This window comes from Coenobita brevimanus, chromosome 6 (genome assembly GCF_032717465.1).
Source record: "Coenobita brevimanus isolate Jiangsu-jjx chromosome 6, ASM3271746v2, whole genome shotgun sequence".
Lineage (NCBI taxonomy): Eukaryota > Metazoa > Arthropoda > Malacostraca > Decapoda > Coenobitidae > Coenobita > Coenobita brevimanus.
The window spans coordinates 40375763-40392877 of record NC_136959.1 but is presented as its reverse complement, the minus strand read 5'-3'; the positions used below and the strand labels follow the sequence as shown (position 1 = coordinate 40392877).

Genomic DNA, 17115 nt, shown 5'->3' with positions numbered 1-17115 from the left:
AAAGAAAACAATGCATTTCTTTTGAACTTTATGATGCCCATGTGTTATTTCTTTTTCATTGTATATCTATCATAAAATATCATACATTTGCCTATAAGAAATAGGAATATTTGCCGTACAATAATAGTATAATAATTGATATACGTAAGATACAATAATCGAGTGGGAAATACAATAATTTTGGCCGTCCGGTACAATAATTTTGCCACGGGCAGCGCAACCCTGAGTCTGTAGTACTAACACTGCCTTTAAACCCACAAGAAGAAGAAGAAGAAAAGTTCTTCGAACAACTCCGAAGTTGAAGTGAGTCAAGTGACCAAAGTTTAAGCAAAATGAAGGCTTTAGACGGGCGGAATAATGTCAAAGTGTACAATCTGAGTGCTGGAAAATCACTGCCAGAGGTAAGTTTAATAAAAATGGCTATCACTACTCTAGAAATGATAAAGCTCTGAACATTTGGGTGATACACCCAACTAACTGAAATTCATGTTTGTCATTTAGTTTATGCAGTTTTAACCAGTTTTTCTTCTATATACATCCGTCGCAAATGCACTTTCGTAATTCTTCACCAAATGGCCTTGGCGATTCCATCTATACTATACCCTAACAAATGGATCTCAAGGTAACTTTTGTACATAAGCAACACAGTTAATTGCTCCAGTGTAGCTGCAAGAGGTCATTGGTAAGAGACAAAGTATGTCAGTTCTATTATCATTTCAATCCCTAAGGGAATTCATTATTTTTCTGTTCGCCAATGGATAGTTCTCTCTGACAAGAACTTATAAGTACCAACGTAACTCGGTAATAATTCATTGTAATAATGAGTTGTGACTATAGGTATTACGAATTCATTGTAAAGTAAGCTTAGTTAACACGTTGACCGCTTATCGGGCCATCGATGTACCGAGCAGAAGTTTCCCCCTCAGCGTATTGGTACATCCTTGACCCGAATGTCCTTTTTCAAAAGCTTTTGAAAACGTGAGTATATAATCAATATTTATTTCCATTTGCATTTATTAAAGCTACAGATGTGCTGCAATGGTATTATTTAATACAAAAATACTTATACATAGGTAAGTTATTGATTAATAATCAGCTAAAAATTTATTTGTTTTTCGTTCATCATTTTTTATACAAAATCAGTTTTCACACAATACAGTTAGCTCAAATGCATTATAATCAATATCATAGAAAGGCAGGTATCAAATATAACACTTATGAATGCATTTCTTGTATAAAAAGTAAAAAATCAACACTCCGTTTTAAAAAAATTGAGATATTATTTCATAAAATAAAACATAGTTCCAAGATGCACAAGAAGCCTGGTAACAATTTATAAACAAAGGAAATGAATTACATAATGTAACTAACTGTAAAGGAAAATACTGCTAAATTAAAAAAAAATCTAAAAATTTAAATCTTATGATAAATGAAGGTTATATAAAACATACGAAAATAATACTATATGACTCGTAATTTGCAAAACTGAATATCCAAATATCTAATTTTTGCCCTGTATTATATAACCTATTAGTATGAAGCTGCATGCTTTTCACTGAAACATGAAATACAAAGGTGGGGTTGTCCATCACACCCAACACAGAAGGCTGATACTCTCCTTGGAGAGAGAGAGAGAGAGAGAGAGAGAGAGAGAGTGAGGGAGAGATGTGCAGCTTATTGAAATAATAAGACATATTTTATAGGTACTAACAGGTATATACATTAGAAAATACACATTTTTCTAAAGTAATGAAATGGTACATCAATGCACCAATTCGCAGAGCAACAAGATATCATCAGTAGGTCGCGTATTGGTACCCAGATGCACCGAGGCAACCTCGGTACATCGATGCACCAATACGCGAGGGGAGAAAAATATATTAGTGGTCGGCGATTCGGTATACATATGTACCACGACTTTTACTGCTCTAACCAATGCACCACCCTCTAAGAGTGAATCATACCTCCTCTCCCTCCGAAAGTCCAACGGACACTGGCAGGAGAGTGAAGTGAAGTTGACGCTGGGAGGGCGAGAGTGCAGGGTTGCCAAACGCGGCGAACATGTTAAGTTAATACAGCATGGCCATATACAAATTTAGGTTGGATTGGTTAGGTTTAGTTAGATTAGAAGAAAAAAAACTTAAAATGGCACAACCTTATATAAAGGTTTGGTTTGATTGGTTTAAGTCAGGTTAATGAAAAGAAACACAGTTAATCAAATATATCTATCTATCTATCTATTGCCAGACGCCTCAATCCCGTTTGGGGTGGCCACAAACAAATCGCCTCCAAGTCGCCCTGTCCCCCGCCATTCCACTGCCCTGCTCTCAACTCACACCTCCCTACCCCCTGGGGGTAGGGGGGTTTTCAAGAATACTCCCCCAGTATCCCTGCTTGTCGTAAAAGGCGACTAAAGGGGTTGGCGGAGGATTAGTGCCCCTCCCCGGAAAACAACTAACTAAAAAAACAAACAAGAAGATCAAATATATAATTCTTTTTTTTAACCAGTTTTTGTGATTTCTGTGTGAGTTTATTGCTGATTAGCAATATCGCAAATTGCCCATTTCAGGGGAGTTGAAGTGGGGAAAAGGGGTTGGGGCCAAAACTCGAAAACGGGTCATTTGCGATGAAATCGATAATCAAAATCCTACAGAAAACACTAAAATCAGCATGTTTCTGAAAAAATAAACTTGAAGGGGAGTTGGGGACTTAAATGATAATTTTACCATTATATATACCGTACCTATTTTGGAGTATTTAAGAAAGCGACCAGATCGCCCGTGACTGTGTTTATCGACAATCTCACCGACTGGCTGGATTGTCTACTAACTATTGCTCCAACTAGATGCGTCTGTGTATCATGTCAAAGCAGTGGAAAACTTAGTGATTTAACCAGAGCAAACCTAATCCAACCTAACCTCACTTGCATTTGACAGCCAGCATTCAAATTTAAAAAAGCGCGTTAGGAACATTAAATATGGCCGGCTACTGACAAATGTTAGTGGAATATTTACACATTCTGATAGTGGTAGGTGGTGGCGACCATCATCCACTCACTTCATGTAGTGCTGCTTACTTCTTCCTTAGCCTTTATCATTCTTTTTCTGTGCCTGCCCTCCATTCTTCCTATTTCTCCCATCTTTCCTGTCACTTCTTATTGCTTTCTTTCCATTACAGGTGGCTTTACATTGAGTGACAAGCCAAATGGTTTCCTGTAAGCCAAGAAACCATTTACAACGCTGGTTGGTAACTATATAACCAAACCATTCATGCTCCCTACATGTCAACAAGTGAGTTGGTGGAGGGTTAGTGCCCCTCTCTGTAAAACAAATAACTCAGAGTCAAATGGCCACCCCTTACGGGATAATGGCGTCTGGCAATAGATAGATAGATAGATAGATTCATTTATGGCTTTTATAAAAATCCCCAGAAACTGTAGTAATCCAGAAATAATAAGTAACCTGTGAAGGACTCAATAGAAAATAGGGAAAGGCCACACCTGTTTGGTAAAGAATTAATTGCACTTTCTAGTACTGAGTAGATAAGAAGTTGGGGTTGTTCAGCTGGTAACTCTGTCTTATCAAATCTACATCCAGACTAGATTAAATTAGGTTAGGTTAAGTTAGAAAGTACCGTAGGTTAAGTTAAATGAAATGAAAGACGGAGGTATGAGCTGGAGACTTTACCCCCCGCATCTCCTTTTTTTATGTACGAAGAAAAACATTTGTAACGAATGCTCATGTAAGAGAAAAATCTCCTTTTTTATGTACGAAGAAAAACATTTGTAACGAATGCTCATGTAAGAGAAAATGCTTAGAATTGCTTAAATTCAGCAGTGAGCATATTAATATCATTGTCCAGTAGTTGAGTGTACAGTACTGTATTTCAGGAAATTTACCAACATTTGTTCCTAAAGTCTAATGATTAATCAGTGTGTTCTGGAAGGAATTTATATTTAATTTTAGCAGAAAGTCTAGAACTGCTTCTATTAACAAATGTTGATAATTTTAAGTTAAGAGTTTAGGCTAGATCCAGTTTAATAAAATTCTTTTCTGACACCCAGATATCCTAGAATCAACTTTATTAATTCTTTACCAAGCAGGCATGGCCTTTTCATATTTTCTGTTGATATGAGTCTTTCATAGGTTACTTGTTATTATTCTTGGGTTACCACAGCTACTGGGGATTTTTATAAACTTATCTCTGAAAGCTATAAGTGAGGATTTGGAATTCGTAAATATTCCACGCCGCTGTCCACCAGTGGCTGGCCATATTTAACGTTCCTAATGCTCATTTTTAAATTTGAAAGCTGGCCATCAAATGCAAGTGAGATCAAGTTGGATTAGGTTTGGTTTGGTTAAATCAGTAAGTTTCCCATTGCTTTGACACGAGATACACTGACACATCCAGTCGGAGTGATGGTTTGTAAACAACGCCGTCAGCTGGAGAGATTGTTGATAACCATTGCTGCGGGCGTCCTGGCTGTTTCCTTAAATACCCCCAAATAAGTATATTTTGTTTTTTTTTTTCAGTCACTTCTTGCAGTCACAATGGAACAGTTTACTCTGTGTTGCTTTTTTTCTTTTTTTCTTTTTTTTTTTTTTTATGTGTCCGACTCTGGGCAAAGGCTTCAGGGCCTATATCTCGGGGGCAGTAGCCTATCCCAAGGCCCAGTAGTCACTGTATATACGAAAATTATATACCTTGAAATGGTAAGTTTGTTATAAAATAGGTGGAATCGCCACTTCCTTCTGGTACAGAATTACTCCAACTGTTATTATACAGTATAAATTGAAAGCAGTAGGGTTAACCCTCCGCGTGCCGACTATTTTTAGCCCCATGGGTCACCCCAGTGCCGGCCATTTTTTGACCTTTTTATTTATTTTTTCCTAAATGATAGGTTTTGATGTGGAAACAATGAATTTCGCCATTAACCCCTACACCGCGGGCTTGTTTACCAATGACTTGCGTGTGCCGCGGGGTTATTTGGACTACGACAGACTCTCAAAAAATATTTGCCAAAAATCAGTTATTAGTCCTAGAATAATAAAATTACATATGCTTATGGCACATACCTTCAGCTTTCTCCTAGAATGATTGTTGAGCCTTCGTCGGTTACCATAGGACTTGTGGAGACCTCTGAAGTAGGGTAACGAAGTCTCCACTTTACACTTCCCGACAACCCGTAATATGATTACCACAGCCAGATACAAACACTATAAACACTATTCTACAATTTTCAAGTAGTTTGGGATCCATACTCAAAAAAAAAACACTGTGAAAGCAATGGAAATTACGAGCGCGTCTGATCGTCGCACTGGCACTAGTTCGCTCTTGGTAGTCTGTCATTTATTATTCATAAAACCCCTCACACTTTATATTTCTATTACTATATAACACTTATATATATCTACAGTCTTTATCCATAAGTTTCCTTCAGTAGTATTAGTTTATTGTCACTGTAGGGATTCAATTTCTTTCAGTAAAATACATAGCATTCACTTTCTCGTCCTGTATACTGGCATTGAGAGTGAATGTCACTTTCATCTTCACTCTCATAACTCATAGCATTCAGACATGCTAGAGTGAAACTTTCACTTTCATTACTCCTAGGGTATATACTCGTATTCTTATAATACTACTCATTTACATTTCTATTTACGTTCTCTATTTTATTTACGTTATTTACATTTCTATTTTATTTACACTGTGTTGTGCACTGTCCTTTGAAATAACTTATAAAACTATTTTCCATTGTTCACGTATATTTACATTCATTACTTTCACTTGCTGTTTACACATTATTTACACATTATTTACAATTCCACTTGCACTGTTTTACTCAATAGAAAGATCGTAGTCACTCTTTTATCAATTGTCAGCCCTTTACCTCTTTCCACACGAGGTTTAGTAGGGGGTAAAGGTCACAGGGCCATTTGCATGGGGGTGAAAAAAGGCCTTGAAGTCAGCAAGAAGAAACATACGTACTCTCGCTTCGGAAGATGAGAGTGAACTGATAACAGAGGACGAGCGTGGAGGCCTGCTAGGGGTTATTCAGAGTTACCAATATTACTTCTTGAAACAGCTAAGTCTAGCACTGATATGATTGGCGGAAATCTAGACAATACATTATAAATTTGGTAGTTCCAGGTGAATGTAAATATCACTTAAGCTTCTCCTTTCCCTCCTTACATGTATATTTATTACGAAAATAGATTAGAGGCCTACTTAGGAGATATATATTCAGAGCTACCAATGTTATATCTTGAAACAGCTTTGTCTAGCACTGATATGATTGGCAGGAAATCTAGACAATACATTATAAATTAGGGAGTTCCAGGTGAATGTAAATATCACTTAGGCTTCTCCCTTCCCTCCTTGCATGTATATTTATTACGAAAATAGATTATACGGCATATTTCAAGGGGAAAAAAACAGCGAAAATTAGCGAACGAGTGCACGTGAGGTGTTGTCAGGTGATAATTAGCTGTAACAGTACTACATTATACTGTATTCTTATTATTGGTATTGTATTTATATATACAACTTCATACAGTATTGTATTTACATGTACAACTTAATACATCATCAAATTCTCCATGTAAACCTTCATATAGTTCAGGTTATGTTTGACCATGTAGGACCGAACGACTCCCCTTATATAGTGAACTGACTTCAGTAATCCCTCAGAAATACCATTCATTCATTCATTCATTCATTGCCAGACGCCATGTATCCCAAACGGGGTGGCCAACGGCTTAGAGTTAATTGTTTTACAGGGAGGGGCACTAATCCTCCACCAACCCCACTTGACACGTAGGGATGCCAACAGCATCTGGTGTTCCCAGGCGGTCACCCATCCAAGTACTAACCAGACCCAACGTTGCTTAACTTCACTGATCGGACGCGAGGCGGCTTGCAGTCCTATTGGACCCAGGATCGAATCCCGGCTGGGGCAGGGAACAGTTTAAGGATTTGAATTTCCTAAAAGCAGACTTTCCTGATCTACCAGATGACCCACCGACATGTCATAAAAGTACCCCCGCTAATACCAGTACACTAGTCCTGTATGAGACAGCCCTAGCATGTATTCAATATGGACGGTGGGTGTTAGCGCCGAAGTGGTGACATGTGGAGGTGTAGGAGGACTACTGGGCCTTGGGATGGGCCACTGCCCCCAAGAAATAGGCCCTGAGCCTTTGCCCAGAGTCGGACACGTAAAAAAAAAAAAAAAAAAAAAATCCAGGTGTATGGCACTCTCACTTACCTTATTTCTTTCTTGTATATATTATTTGGTATAAGAATAGGACATAGGGCTTATTTCAATGGATGAAATCAGTGAAAAATTCCAGGGAAGATTTACTTAGCGTAGCACGGCCGGGTAGGCGAGAGGATAGGGTAATGGAGGGGGGGAAGGGAGGGGAGTCAAGAACGGGGAGAAATGGCTAAATTGTCAACAATGGATGGGAGTACAGATGAGATTAGGAGTGCTGACTAGTGTTGGACATTGGCAGTACTGATAGATGATACAAGCCCCCACTTGGAAGCCCGGGTGAATTCAAAATAACACAAAATCACAAAAGCGACGCCCCGCGGTATGATCCCTTGCTCCCAAGCGTCATGAAATTGACGCCCCGTGGTTAAGGGGTTAAAATGCTCACCAAGGCTTGAAAACGGGTTTTATTGAGTCCTGCATACTTATATACAGTAAAGGTATAGCTGCTCTCACGCTCACCGTGTACGTGAGAGAAAGCTGTTTTCTATGTAAGGTATACTTAGGTATTTATGCTGGGAAGGTATAGCAATGTTCAGTACACTTTTCTGATTACTTATTACTTCAGCATGTATCACAATTTGCATGTCTTTCTCACTGTGAATGCATTATCTTACACTTACTTGAAGATAGGTACAACCTGCCTTTATTATGTACAGTCCTGGCACTTACAAGAATGTATTTACAACTTGACTTCATTATATAGTTCTTACACTTACAAGAAAATATTTACAACTGACATGAAAATATTTACAAAATGCCCTCACTATGTACAGCACTGGGTGAAGCACACAGGCAGAGTGAGGCAGAGCGAGCATGAGGGGGGGGAGCGAGTGTGTGTATAGCCTTGGAAGCCTGGGGGATGGAAAAGGAACAGTTACCTTACATCCCTGCCAATTTCTACCCCCGAATCTTGAAAAATGCGATCACAGTAAAGTCTTTTATTTTAAATCGTTTTAAAACGGTACTGGTCGCGGAATTTTGTCAGACTGTTTTAAAACAGCACTGGCACAGGGCGGGTTAAGATATTTACAGCAGTGTGGCATAATTTGGAAGTTGACAGTTTGATTTCACTCAAAATCCCATTTGTCCCCAAATTGTTGTGGTTAGGATAACAGCAACTTGTAAAGTAATACCAGATACTCATCCGAAGGTGTTAAGTGGAAAAGTTTTTAGAGAAGGGAAAGAAGTTGTATGCTCCCTTCATAGATTTGGAGAATGCATATGACAAAGTGAACTGATAAGGAATGTGGAAAATATTAAGAATATGTGGAGTAAATGGGTTACTGTTGAATGCCATTAAGAGTATGCACGGTATAAGGACGCAAAAACTGCAGTTAGTGTTTATGGTGAGCTGAGTGAATTTTTCTATATGAATGTTGGATTGAAACAGGGATGTGTCATATCTCCATGGTTGTTCAATTTCTATGTGGATGGAGTTATAAAAGGGAAACAAGGTAGGACAGTGGATGTTGTAGTGGTCCTAATGAGAGAGGGCAGCATTTGGAAACTTGCTGTTCTGTTGTTTGCAGATGATACTTATTGTTAAATGATGATGAATGGGAACTGCAAGTCTTGGTGGATGAGTTTGAGAGAGTATGTAAAAAACAAAATCCAAAGGTGATATAAGGAAAAGTTGTGGTCTTCGAGAGAAATGGAGTCATTGAATGCACAGTGATGCTGGATAGTGAGGAAATGGAAAATGTAAGTGCATTTAAGTGCAGTAAACCCTCAATATAACAAACTAATTGAGGGAGAGGTGGGTCTCTGTATCCAAAAGTTCTCCATATATGAGAGGTTGGTATTTCTGAGCCAACGGCCATACCACGTTGAGTACACCGCTTCCCGTCTGATCAGCGAAGTTAAGCAACGTTGGGTCTGGTTAGTACTTGGATGGGTGACCGCCTGGGAACATCAGATGCTGTTGGCATAACGTTCTCCCTACGTGTCAAGTGGGGTTGGTGGAGGATTAGTGCCCCTCCCTGTAAAACAATTAACTCTAAGCCGTTGGCCACCCCGTTTGGGATACATGGCGTCTGGCAATGAATGAATGAATGAATGAATGGTATTTCTGAGGGATTACTGAAGTCAGTTCACTATATAAGGGGAGTCGTTCGGTCCTACATGGTCAAACATAACCTGAACTTTATGAAGGTTTACATGGAGAATTTGATGATGTATTCATTTGTACATGTAAATTCAATACTGTATGAAGTTGTATATATAAATACAATACCAATAATAAGAATACAGTATAATGTAGTACTGTTACAGCACACAGGAAAGGATGCTGTTGAAGTACACTTACTGTACCAGGAAGGGATGCTGTTGTCACCATGGGCTGATTCCCAAACTTCCCCCTCATGTAGGGAACTTTGTTCACAAAATCAGAGGGACGTTTGGTTGCGATTTGGCTGTTTGTTATATCTGAAATTTGGAATTCAGGGGTTCGTTATATCCAGGGTTTACTGTACTTTGGTATTTTGATGAGTAAGGGTGAAAGTTTGGAGGATTAAGTGCTTGAAAGGGTACAGCAGGGAAGAAAGGTTCTTGTTTATTGAATGCAGTGATAAGAAATAAGAGTGTTGATCATTGAAGTAAAAAAAAAAAGGCGTTGCATGATAGTACAATATTGTGATACCCACCCTGACATATGGAAGTGGAACGTGGACCTTGTTGGAAGGACACTAGTTCAATATTGTGATACCCACTCTGACATATGGAAGTGGAGCTTGGACCTTGTTGGAAGGACAGTAGTCACGAGTGAGAGCAGTGGAAATGAGAATTATGAGATGAGCATGTGGAGTTACATAGAGAGACAGATGGACAAATGAGAAAGTGAAGGAGTGTTGTGATGTGGATGTTATAGAAAGCATTAGGAGAAGTGCATTGCAGTGAATTGGTCTTGTGGAGGGGATGGAGAATGAAACAGATGAGGAGAGTGTATGTGAGTGAGGTGGAGGGGGGGAGGGTGAGAGAAGGGGAGACTGAGGATGAGATGGAGATATGGAATGAAGAGATATACTGTATAAGAGAGGGGGGTACGAGTTGGAGGGAGGGCAGCGATATGCCAGGGGCAGGGCTACTTGGAGGCAGTTTTTTTGTGGCCACCCCCTACAGGATTAAGGCGTCAGGCTATGAACAGATAGATAGTAATTTTGCAGCATATAAGACTTTTTTTTTTTTTTTTTTGCTAAAAAAAATGCACTGAAAAGTCCCCATGTACAGTACCTTCAGAGATGAATGTCATGAGGTTAAACAGGAGTTAGCTCTAGCTCTATTCAAAACAGTCACATATACAGGTAATTATCCTATAAATTGTTTATCATTGGTAGAATTTACAGTAAAAAACATTTGATTAAACTAAAACTATTGATAAATTGTGAAAAATAAGATACACTTGAAAGCTTATGCAGAAGGTTAAGGAAAAACTTCAAGGACAGCTGTAACTGTTGTCTTTAGATACTGAAATTTCTACCACCTGGTGTCTACTGGTGTATATAACTGAAATGCCGCAGTGCAAGCATACATTTCTAAGATGAACAAGTGTTTGTAACTTTGTATCGGCCTTTATTTTTTGTAATTTTATATTCTTACATATGTATATGCAATCAGGTGACTTGAGGACAAACCCAACTGTGTTTTTACATACTGACAGTGCTGCCACCAGATGCTGAATATAATTGAAAGTCCTCAGTGCTAGTATAGATTTCTAGGATGAACAAGTGCTTGTTACTATTTATTGACCTTTATATTTTGTGATTTTATATTCTCTGAATGATTCATGCTGTTACTTCTACAAACAATCAAGTGATTTGAGAACAAAACCAGCAGGGTCAAGCTTAACAGTGAAGGGTGGACTGAGGCACTTTCTGGTGTACCGGTACATTTAAGATCTGTTCAGAAAGTATCTGACTTTTTTTTTTTTTTTTAACCAACCAGTTCAAGGATAGGGGCCTGATTTTTTGTAGTGCAGTGTAGGACCATCGTATGCAGATTTGATTAATGCCAGCTGCCTCGAGTGGCTCAGTGGCTGTCAGTTAGCCTGTGTTCATGGTCTTCCACCACACACTTGTTGCATTCCGAAGCTCATCGTTATGACTGAAAAAGCCAAACAGCATTACTGCATCAAATTTTGCCAAAAACTAGGTGATACCCAAGTTGAAACTATCAGGAAGATCCAGCAAGTCTGGGGGAATTTAGGCATGGGGGTAACGCAAATAAAGAAGTGGTACAATCGCTTAACAAGTAGCTGAATGTCAGTTGAGAGCGGTCCACATCCTGGGAGGCCACCAACAAGCAGGAGTGCTGAAAATGTGAAGAAAGTCTGTGATTTGGTCATGGGAAATTGTCAGTTGACTGTCAGAGAAATGTTGGAGTGTGCGAATAGCGATCCAGACTTTCTGAAGACTGTTATCACTGGCAGTGAGACTTGGGTGTACGGGTACAACCCAGAAACTAAAGCATAGTTGTCCCAGTGGAACTGTGCAGGGTTGCCCTGGCCAAAAAAAACATAACGGGTCCGCTGCAAGGGGAAATGCATGTTTTTTTTTTTTTTTTTTTTTTTTTTTTTTACTACTGTGATGTTATGCATCATGATTAATATTATGCACCAGAAAGTCAGACTGTCAACAAACATTACTACAGTAGTCCCTCAATTATACAACATAATAGAGCCAAAGACATGTCTGGATAGTGGCAATGTCCAGATAATGAATAATATCCCACCTACTATATGCAGACCCTACCTATACCTAACTTCCAACCTGTACCTAATCTATTTGTACAGTACCTCTGCTTACTTTGGCAGTGTTTTCTAGTCATTCAGGCATATTTAGACCTCAAAATATACATAGGAATATCAAAAATTATTTTTAACGAAGAAAACCATGGAAAAAAAAAATCTATCTATCTATCTATATACCTAGGCTGCTTCCCCCAAGGAAAGGGAGGTAGCTGAGACAGGATGACACACTCCCCATTTACTCAATCATTCAAACACATTCATTCGCATCTTAGCCCCAAAGGGGAGAAGGGACAGATCCTCACAGCACCACACTGCACGAGGGTGTGAAATGAAAACCAAAAAGCACCTTAGCTTTACACTGCTGTATGTATAGTAACCCCTAATTTGGCAGCATTTTCTGGTCATTCTGCCATATTTAGACATCCAAATAAAGATAGGAATATCCAAAATAATTTTAAATACCAAGAAAACCATGCAAAGAAAAACACTGAAAACCAAAAAATACCCTACCTATACAATACTGTATGTACAATACCCCTCCTAATTTTAGCACTGTTTTCAGACCAATCTGCCATATTTACTGTAGACATCAAAACACACATAGGAATATCTAGAGTAATGCTAAACACCAAGAAAACCATGCAAAAAGGCTTTAAAAAGAAAACTACCAATATATACAGTACTCCTCCAAATTTTGGCAGTGTTTTCTGGTCATTCTGCCATATTGAGATTAAAACATACAAAAGATTATCACATTAATGCTAAACACCAAGAAAATACTGTAATGCATAAACAACAAAAATCCACAAAAAACCTGAAGACGGTTGGAAAATCGGTTATCTTTGTGACACGAATGATAGCTGGTCCCAGGGCACACACAAAAAAAATCCACGGCCAAATATGCCACTGGAAATTAGTTATATTGGTATAAATCATATACCATATCTTTGCTGGTGTTTGTGCTATAAGATAAGCTAATAAAAACAGAAAACTGATGAGTAAAAGAACAAAACTACAGTGAGAATAAATGTTGTTCAAGAGTAAAACTTACCTTCATATAACTTCCCACCATCCTGCTGCAAAATTTTGCCCGCATCTTGCAAAAGAGTTAAGCACATGTCTAGATGCAGAACTTCGTGAGTTTTCTCATGCATGTCGCGGAATTTTGAAACGACCAATAGCATAAAAAAGAATATGCCAAAAATTGTGAAAAGTCATGGGTCATTGCTTTCAGCACGAAGGAGGGGAGGAACTGAGGGAGTGATGGGGGAGTTGGGAGGCCTTGCTAACAAGGCAGGGAACTTGGGAGGGTATGGAGGAGGGATGGGAAGGGGAGAGTGTTGAGGCTGTGGGCGGGATTTTCACCTCTCTGTCACGAGGCGAACGAGTGCTTTCGCCTGACTTGTGGCTTGTGGTCTGTCTTACACATGCAGTGGCCATTGTGAAACAACTTACAGTGACTTGGTGACTTAGGATGTTCGGTGTAGAGGTGGACGGGTGCTTTCACCTGACTTGTGGCTTGTGGTCTCTGTTAGATGCACCGTGGCAGTTGGGATAGGCTAATCCCGGTGACTGCGCGTCTTTGTAGATTCAGTGGGGATGCGTACTTTCGTTTTGACACCATTTATGGGTTATGGTTCGGATTACTCGGGTGCTGGAGGTTTGTAGGGAGTGATTGTACCAGCGCACGACTTGGACCATTCAGTACAGAGGTGGACAGACATTTTAGCTCAGGTTGTGGGTTATGGCCTGTTTCCCGTGCACGGCCTAGAGCCCAGTGGCCACAATACCAAATGTTTGAACATGTCGGCTGGGTGGCCAAAGTTCTCGGGGACATTTATATCTGGATAATAGCAAGTAAATTTGGATAATGGTTTAATAGAGCCAAGGCCCAGTATCTGGGTAAGAACTGATCCAGATACTGCACATCCAGATAAATGAGGGATTACTGTACCTTGATATTATCTGTTGTTTTCGTGATGCAGTTTGGTGGAAGAGACCAGACCTTTGAAAAGCGGTAAATTGGAAGCTGCACTATGACAATGCTCCTGCCCATTTGTCTCAGCTACTTCAGGAATTTTTGACCAAACACAACATCCCACAGGTCTGGCAGATTCCCTGCTCCATGGCTCCGTGCAACTTTTGGTTATTCCCCAAGCAAAAACTCCACTGAAGGGTTCTCAGTTTGAAACGAGAGAAATGATCACGATGAATCCAATGAAGCACCTGCAGGATATACCAAAAACCAACTTTGGAAAATGTTTCAGGCAGTGGAAAGAACACTGGGCTAATGTGTCAAGTATGAAGGGGCTCACTTTGAGGGGGATTGGTGTCTTAGCTGAACAGGTTAACTGTTTATTTTTTTTAGAGCTTAAGGTTGGATATTTTCTGAACAGACCTTGTATGTATGTCTTTTACAGATTTTCACCTTTATATAGCAGGCTGGTAAATAGCAGTGATCGGAGATACTGAGAAATGAATCTCTCTCTCTCTCTCTTTCTATCAGTGTTTATTTAAGTGTGGTCCACGGACCCTCAGGGGTCTGTCGAACGTTCCAAGGGGTCCATAGGCTAATTTGAGTATAAGATTAACCACATAATAAAATGTAAAATGAATAATGTTATGACAGTTATGTGAAGTAAAATTTGAACAGTTATGTTCAAGTTAAGCCATTAATAAATAATTTAGTAACAGTTTTAGAATTTACACATAATTAAGGGTCTGCCACATGATTAGTTTTAATAAAAGAGGTCCGCAGCACGAGAAAGTTTAAGAACCACTGATATAATATAAATACAGTATGTGTATATATATATATATATATATATATATATATATATATATATATATATATCTATTTCTGGTTCATATTAATGATCTCTTATCTGTCACTCACAATCCCATTCACTCATATGCAGATGACTCAACACTACATAGTTCATTCACACTCAGACATCCATTTACAAAGTCTAATATCTCTACCTCTCAACTCAGTACAGCCATCTCCATAAATCAAGATCTATCTACAATCAGTGAATGGGGACAAAACAACCTTGTCTCTTTTAATGCTAGTAAAACTAAATATATACAGTTTACTAATAGACAGATATTGCCAGATTCGTACATTACCTTCAATGCTACTAATATTCCCATCTCCAAAAGTATTGAAATTCTTGGTGTCTCACTTAACAGTGCCCTCAGCTGGACCTCTCATGTCAGATCACTTGCTAAAACCGCCTCAAAGAAACTTGGATTATTGTACAGAGTCCATAACTTCTTCGCCGATGAGCAGTTAGCTATAATTTATAAGAGTCATGTGCGCTCTCAGCTTGAATATTGCTCACCCTTGTGGAATGGTTGTGGAGAGGTTGCAATAAGACAACTAGACAAAATTCAGAATAAAGCTGTTAAAATCATTAACAACCCTGCCATTACATATAAACTACCTCCCCTGCAAGTAAGAAGGAATGTTGCCTCCCTTGCATTATTTTACAGATATTTTTTTGGCAAATGCTCAGACGAAGTTGCGTCCATGGTGCCACCTCTCCATGCCTTCCCTCGTGCTACACGGGCATCTGGTAGCGCTCATGACTGGAATGTCACTCAACCATATTGCAGAACTTCTGCCTATCAGAATTCTTTCATTCCCCGAACTGCATCTCTCTGGAACTCGCTTCCCCAGAGTTGTTTTCCTCCAAATTTCAACCTACAACTGTTCAAGTCTAACTGTTACAGATATTTTATGAACAGAGGACACCAGTAGTCTGGTGTATGGATTGTTTTTTTTCTCCATTTCTTTTTCCTTCTTCCGTTCTGTTATTTAAAAAAAAATATATATATACACTGTAGTATATATATATATACAGTACCCCCTGGGGGTAGGGGGTTCCAAGAATACTCCACTAGTATCCCTGCTTGTCTTACGAGGCGACTAAAAGGGTTGGTGGTGGGTTAGTGCCCCACCCCGTAAAAAGAACCAGCTAAAAAAGCGAACAAAGCGCCTCGGACCCGGACGGACCATACGTTGACGACTAAGGAACGGACAAAGGACATCCTTAGGGTGGGAACGTGGAATGTGAGGAGTGAATGATGAAGTGAAAGAGAGAGAGATTGTTCAGGTGCTTGAGGATGCAAAAGTGGATATATGTGGATTGACTCAAACTAAATGGAAAGGTGAAAGGGTGAGAGAATGGGAATATGGTTTAGGTATATGTGCGGGAGTCAATGAAAATGAGAGGGCAAGAGAGAGAGTATGTCTGATGATAAGCAAGAAGTGGAAGGAGAATATAAGAGAGTGTGGAACAGTGGGTGCAAGGATTGTATGGGTGAGGATGAAAGTAGGTATACAAGCGTGGGCGATTGTATATGTGTATGCCCCGACAGAGGATCGAGTGGCAAGAGTGAAGATGAGTTTTGGGCGAGTGTAGAAGCGTGTATGGAGAAGTTTGAGAGGAGCGAGAGAGTGCTGTTGATTGGAGACATGAATGGCAAAGTTGGGAATGTACAAGTGGATGGAGTGGTTGGTCAGTGGGGTGTGCCAGCTGACATAGATGGGAATGGAAGTGCTTTGGTGGACATCTGTGCTTGTAAGGGGTTGGCAATGGCCAACACCTACTTTCGGCATAAGATGATCCACCGGTATACGTGGAGAGTAATGAGGAGGATGGATGGTAAACTTGTTGAACGAAAGGCAATGATAGACTACGTGTGTGTGGATGAGCGAATGAGAAGACAAGTGTTGGATGCAAGAGTGTGGAGAGGGTGGGGGAATGGAGTCTTGGACCATCACTTAGTGATGGCCAAGGTAGAGCTGCAAAGAAAGTGGTTGAGGAGCCGAAGGGGAAGACAGGAGGAAGCAACTCCTGTGAGAAGAGTGGAGAAATTGCAAGATAGTGAGATAATGACAGAGTATAAGAGCATAGTGGAAGAAAGACTGGGAAGGTATGAGCTAGAGCAGATGAAAGGGGTGGAAGACGTATGTAAGATATTCACGGAAGAGATAAGCGCAGCGTGTGAGGCAGTTTGTGGAGTGAGGAGGAGATGCAGGGGTGTGCAAGGGACAGCATGGTGGAATGATGAGGTGAAACGAGCTGTG

At 39.7% G+C, this 17115-nt stretch overlaps 1 protein-coding gene and 1 non-coding gene across 2 annotated transcripts in view; both read left to right on the top strand.

Moving 5' to 3' along the window:
- The first annotated feature begins 316 nt into the window (after positions 1 to 316).
- The window catches only part of LOC145401028 (nucleolar protein 10-like), a 259963-nt gene continuing 243164 nt past the window's right edge, over positions 317 to 17115 (top strand). The window contains exon 1 of the mRNA XM_080273404.1: positions 317 to 401. Coding sequence (XP_080129530.1) covers positions 333 to 401 — 69 coding nt within the window. The 5' untranslated portion in view covers positions 317 to 332. The remainder of the gene's footprint in view (positions 402 to 17115) is intronic.
- On the top strand, positions 9085 to 9203 carry LOC145403049 (5S ribosomal RNA). The gene has a single exon (XR_013897925.1). It is a non-coding gene; the product is annotated as a 5S ribosomal RNA (ribosomal RNA).